Source organism: Cystoisospora suis (genome assembly GCF_002600585.1).
Source record: "Cystoisospora suis strain Wien I chromosome Unknown contig_10091, whole genome shotgun sequence".
In the NCBI taxonomy this organism is placed as follows: domain Eukaryota; phylum Apicomplexa; class Conoidasida; order Eucoccidiorida; family Sarcocystidae; genus Cystoisospora; species Cystoisospora suis.
In genome coordinates, this window is record NW_027162865.1 from 1 (window position 1) to 6,155 (window position 6,155).

A 6,155-nucleotide genomic window follows, 5' to 3' on the forward strand; every position below is an offset into this window, starting at 1 on the left:
GCACCTGACGATCTACAGCTCCTGAAAGAAGCGAACGCTGGCGAGGACGCAGCGCTTGAAGGCGCGGGGGTAGTGTAATGAGTGCGTGATGACTATGTGTGGGCCACGCATACGTGACAGTAAGCTGTGTGCTTCAGCCGTCGAGCAACGTATGTCGCGCCCGCCGGGCGCTGTGCTATATGGAATGCGCGCCCTACGGGGGCAAGTGTCGTGCAGGCCCCGAGCGGTCGCGGGGGAGCCGGAGACGAACGGACTTGTACAGTAATAATCCTTTACAGACATGTCATGGTTCTGCCGCTCCACTGGGGAGGCGGCACTGAGAACGTGTCTCTTCCCGGTCCGAGTGGAAGCTGCTATAGAGAGAGAACACGAGGTCTTCTCTTTGAGAAAGAAGAGCACAAGCTACTTGCTGCTCCCGAGCTCGCCGTTTGTTGGCCTCGTTGTTTTGCCTGAGTAAAGGAAACGTTAAGTGTTCTCGCAGCTGTTGCGGGTCAAGAGTGGAGCGCGGTTGTTGCCGATCGTGCGGGGCGTGGCGCAGCCCCAGCCTACCTTTAGTGGAACAAAGTCGCGTTTAACGGTGTCATCTCGCGTGATTTCTTGAGGTCTGACAAACTAGGACTGGCTCAATCTATTTTCCGACGCAACCAGCGTGGTCGCTCGGTAATGACAGGTCACTACAGGTAGCTGACATTGTTACATGGCAAAACTGTAAACTACTTCAGGGCAGCCAGTGCTGGCTCGCCAGGTCACAGACTTCAGTCAGGCAGGTGATGTAACGAATGGACCTGGTTCCGCCAGACTGGGCCGCGTGTCTCAGTGACAGCTGAGAGCGACCCGGATTGCCGGCCGCACTATCGGAGTCGTGGTTCTCGCCGTCCATCTTTATTGTGCTGTCCGTGGACAAAGAGATCCAGCGCATCCGTGCTTGTTTGCGTAAGGAGAGATAGCACTTTTCAAAGTTTCACCGTCGGCTTCGGAATGGTCCTTTCTGACGATGCTGTGCCGCCATGGCTTGAATACACTGTCTGCCGACTACACCAAGGTGTCAAGGTGTTGCCATGGTAATAGTCATCTCGGAAACTAACTGGCGTTGGCGCGCCCGCTGACCCATGCATGCCGGGACCGAAAGAAAAAAGACGAGATTCTGTTATGGTTGAGCGAAGTACGACTCACATGTACAGAAGAACGGAGAGCTGCGGGAGTCCCAGAATAGTGAATCAGTATCGCACGCTCCGGGCCTCAGGTACGACTGCGAAAAGATGCACTGTTCGGACGTGTAAACGAATGCAACCCTCCAGGCAGATGCATTGTTCAAAGGTGCCGTCAGTGAACGAGTAGGATGTCGTCCGTCTTTTTTAAGAATCGCTGGTCTTATTGCACGTTTGTTAGTCTTGGTGCCTCTCTATCGGTCAGCTCATTTTATCCGCTCTCACCTGCTTTCAGTGTCGTCCCGTGAGGGATTGTGAGGTCCCACTTGTGGATGAAAGTCATGCGGTTTTGTGTACTGTGGACAGCTTCTCCCCGGCGGATCTTAGTTGCTTCATCTATTGACATAGATCGGATCTTATGACATCTTCTAATGCAGAACCGACATGAGTCACCACTGCTGGACCCTAGCGGCCGCGATTCCGTTCAGCTGGGGCTCAGGCAGTTTCCACTGAACCAGCTCCAACGCATGAGCCCCCTGTGATTTCCGGGCCCTGCCAGGTTCTTCTGCCGCTTTTCATCCGCACTACCCTGCTATAGTAACTCAGTCCCACTGTTAGCGCTGAATCTTTCCCGAGGGAGTCAGCTGCGGCACACATCAGGCTCAAGTCCGTCGGCAAGGTCTGCGGGGCATCCAACCGGTGACTTTCGTGTACACCTCACCAGTGGTGCCTTTCTGTCTCTGCACCCCCCGCCCCCGCCGCCCTATGTTTACATACCAGTATCTAGACTGGTGAAACCCAGCCGCAACAAGTACTGCACCCTTCTTTTTCCCCCCGTATGAAACCAGTCGAGCGTGCCGGCGTAGCGCAAACACCGGTTAGCTTCCGTCCTGCCCTGCGTTCTGGTGCTTCGGCGCTGCTCTTTCTACCACGAAGGGGGGGATGGACGAGAGGCTCCGAAACACAACTGTGGCTTCCTTCGCGTACGAGTGTGGACTGCCTGTGTCGGGTCGGCACCCAGGCTTAGTACGAGGCGACTACACATTTAATGACATCCAGGCACTCGCCCAGAGGAACGGGGGTGGTACTTCGAGCACACGCCTGGGACGCTACGTCGTTGCCGCCGCTGTCGCGCATTAGGGATACCCAGTGCCGGAGTCCCAGCTAGCATGGTCTAGAAACCCTCGCGTGGACAAGACTCAGAATTTTCTTTCTCGAGGCTATACAGCCGACAAGGCGTACAAGCCAGCCAGACTGTCCGCTCTTTCTGGATCTCTGTGTTCGTCGTCCCCGGTGCCACGTCAGGCAGCAATGAGGGACGCGGCAGAAGGCGAGCGCACGCTAGAGGCGCGACCGCCTGTGTCGCTTCTCGTCCGGAATCTCAGCTACAACGTGAACCCCCTTGTGAGTCGATAAGCACCACCCAGCGGTACAGGTTCACTTACCGCTGATGGCTAAGCGTATGAGAGCACCACGCGACTTTAATAAAGCTGGCCCAAGTCTTGTTTGTATCCACTAGGCTAATTTTCTTCATGAGATTCTGGAGAAGGGGGGGGCCGCCACCGCCGCTGATGAAACGTGGCTCACGGAACTAGTGGAAAAACCACTAACAACTTCGTACCATGCTGAGAGTAAAGATCTCCTGTGGGTATCTTTGCCGGCACAGGCTTCTGGCTGCCCCGAAAGTCCACACGTTATTGTCAAAACCATCGGGGGTCATAACTGCACTACGGATACGCCTTGGTGTGCTCCAGCTTAGCTTGATAGCGCCTCCTGCTCACGTTTATTTTGACTGCAGTCCACCCGTACAGGACTGAGTAGCATGTGCTCTTGTGCGCCCGTTCACGACGGTGGGACGCAAACGCGGCAAAACGGTACGCTGGTGGTAGAGGCATTAGATGCATCTGTTTGTATCTCGGTGGTTTCGATTACTGCAGTTTATCTAGGACACCGCCTTAGCCGCGACAGCACCAGGACACGCAACTGTCCTGTGCACGTAGGTGGGGTATCGGAGTATTGCAAAACAAGCACACCCGTCCGACACTAGGCAAGCGTAGCCAAGCCGTGCCACTCCTATGCTTGTTACCGTGGTTGCTATGGCAGTCGAAGGCGCTGTGCAAAGTAGAAGCACACTCACATTTGGCCGTGTTAGCGCACTCACAGCTCGATGCTGGTAGGGGAGCCGCCCAGCGTCTCCCGATACTTGGGCACTTGGGAACATCTAGGAGCAGATCGGCGTGCCTTTGGGGTGTTTTCATGTATGGTTCAAAACAGCGTTGATGAGTCTGACGCAGAGACAGGGCAGATGTACCAACGCGTGTATGGGGTCGCGGCCCCCTAGCCTCAAATGTCAGTAGCAAATACGGTTGGGCACAGAAAGTCCCCCTGCTGGTTGCAGTGGCATCTCACGGAAAGTCGCGTGAGGATAGTCCCATGGTGAGCAGCGTAAGAGTGAGAAGCTCGCTCCCTCGGTCTATCTGCGCGCGGGCACAGCTGCACGCGGCCCAGTGGGCACCGGTTTTACAATTCTAAGCTTAACGCAGAGTGCCAGAACAGATTCTCGAGTGAATTTGGTCATAACCGTGTACAAGAATTTTTGCAAGACAGGGAGATAGGAGTCCACCTGGAAACAAGTGAGTGCCGGATTTAGACACCGGCGGGGCTGGAGAGCCGGACAGGGCGGGGCTGGAGAGGGGTGCTCAAAAGGTCCTTTGTCGTTGAGGATGCAGGTTCAACTCATCTCAAGTGTTCGAAACTGGATGCCGGTCTGCGGAATTCAGGTTTGCTGTAGCACTCCTTTCGTGGCGGCGCGCGGATCCTGTCTCCATGTGTTTCAAAAGCACTCAGTCCGTCAAGTCGCGCAACCATTTCAAGCGCACGCCTGCAAAACCATGAATGAGTGTCGCTTACACTCGAAGTCCGGCGCGTGTTTGGGTGCAGGACGTCAGGAAAGCGTTCGGAGCATTCGGTCCAATCCGCGATGTGTACCTTCCCTTGGACTACCATACGGGAGAGCCTCGCGGCTTCGGTTTTGTGGAGTTCGAGTCCAGCCAAGATGCCTGTGAGGCAATGAGTTACATGCACAACACAGAGCTTAAGGGCTCTACAATTCAGGTCACCATTGCCAAAAAGGGCCGCTCCGACCCCAGGCAGATGGTAGGTGTTGCTGCGGTGGACGGTGAGCACCACTGGGATGCGCTGGTTGACTATCCTCGCCAGTGGTGCAGCCACATGTTGAACGTATTTGAAACAAAGGAGACTTGTCCTTTAGAAGGGCCTCACACACACACTGAGCCGGCGTTGCCAGTTCCTGTTTTAAGATGAAGGAGTGTGCCACATTCTTGGGTCATACGTAACTCAAAACGCCATGCACGTAACCCTTCTTCGATCCTAGGCCCTCAGCTCGCCAAGCAAACTGATGAAGGAACAAGCACCCAGTGTCCTGACTGCAGTGCCTCACCCTCAGGGCCTCAGTACTAACCTGACGCCCCACGGCACTGCCGGCTCCCCGGCGGTTCGGGCCCTGCTCGCAGCCAGTATGGGGCCCACGTCACTAGCCCTACTCCGTGCGCATGATTAATCTGTGTACCCAGGCCCTTGGGCGGTCTTCGAAACTGCCTGCTCTTATTTCGCTGTTATCAAGGCAGACGACATTGGCAAGTGGGGCCTTCCATCTAAGTTCTAACCATTAGGAGCAGCGGGAGCAGAGAGGCTCCCGAACGTCACTCTCTGCCACCGTTCAAGTCGCGGCCCAATCGATATGCCGCGCGTACCTGGCCTCGTGCCGGGAAGAACTCTTTTTAGCTCGCTTTTGGGCCTAGCAACTACCCCAGAGGTCTCAGCGTGCTTGTCCTTCTGGACCTTCAACAATGCATTTCTTCCTGGGGTTCACTGTCGGAAGGAGCAGCAGGCCAGCGAAGCAGCGCATTCCAGTCCAGCTCCTTTTCAATCAGAATCTCTGTATGGCGCTCCGAGCATGCAATACAGCCTACTCCACCTGGCTCTGCTCTTGCTGTGCCCGCAGAGGCGCAGAGAGCTTCGCAACGACTTCGAGAGAGGCAGAATTAAACGAGCAGAAAGGCAAGAGCGCTGCGACGACTACCGTAGTCAGACACACCGAAATAGAGTCCGCGGCAGGGACCGAGGCTGTCGAAGAGACGATTGGGCTGCCTCCCGCCAACGAGAGAGAACCTTAAGCCGGGAAGGAAGCAGAGGACGAAGCAGTCCTCGGTAAGGCGGAGCTTCTTTATACACACCGCCGCACATGCTCCCTCCCACGAGTTCGAGTGCTTCTGCGGAAGACCGGCTCTCAATTCGTTAAGAAGCTGCCGCGTGACATCAGTGCCATTTTCAACTTCCGGAGATGACGATCAGAGCAGACACCCCTGGCAGACTCAAATCTGGGGACTGTTTGTGCCGCTGGCACGCATGGCGTCCGTCGCCGGCTGTCCAACACACCTGCTACACACGTCTGACCCTGGAAATGCCTTTTCGGAGATGCGACGTTTAATAAGAAGTTGCCCTGCTCAAAAGAGCCGCCCGTCATATGGAGAGCTGTCCCATTTGCAATTTGAACACCTCTGCAGATATCGCGGCAGTCAGTCGTTCCAACGTACGCGCCGTTCAGCTTCTAGGAGCAGGAGTACGTCATACGCTCGGCGAGTTAGCGAGTAAGAATTGGGCTGGCCGTAGCCCCATGCTTCGTGCAAGCAGCGGTGCTGCGCGGGCCTTGCAGTTTCTGTTACGCGTTGATCAGCCGTTTTACCACTGACAAAGCTCCAGTTCGGCTCCTAGTGCATCCGCGGCGTACTTTCCGCCCTACTAAAGCTGAGCTTTCGCTACGCGGCTCTCGTAGACCTTTGACCAGGTCACTCGCGTGCTGCAGCTTGATTGCCGAGCCTAGAAGAAGTGTTTTCGGGGGCGCTGTTGTTTGTCAGTTCATTCGAAAAGCAGCTTTTGTGCACTATGTGCCTTGAGGGCCACGGCACAAAAGCTGCTTTTCGAATG

General features: G+C 55.6%; 1 protein-coding gene across 1 annotated transcript; it reads left to right on the forward strand.

Moving 5' to 3' along the window:
* Positions 1 to 1,240: 1,240 nt before the first annotated feature.
* CSUI_011202 (rna recognition motif-containing protein) lies at positions 1,241 to 5,822 on the forward strand (the record flags this gene model as incomplete). Its single annotated transcript, XM_068071303.1, has 4 exons — positions 1,241 to 2,552; positions 4,089 to 4,304; positions 5,173 to 5,378; positions 5,735 to 5,822. Exons 1-4 carry the CDS (start codon positions 2,460 to 2,462, stop codon positions 5,820 to 5,822), a joined length of 603 nt encoding a protein of 200 aa, XP_067916721.1. The 5' UTR covers positions 1,241 to 2,459.
* Positions 5,823 to 6,155: the final 333 nt, after the last annotated feature.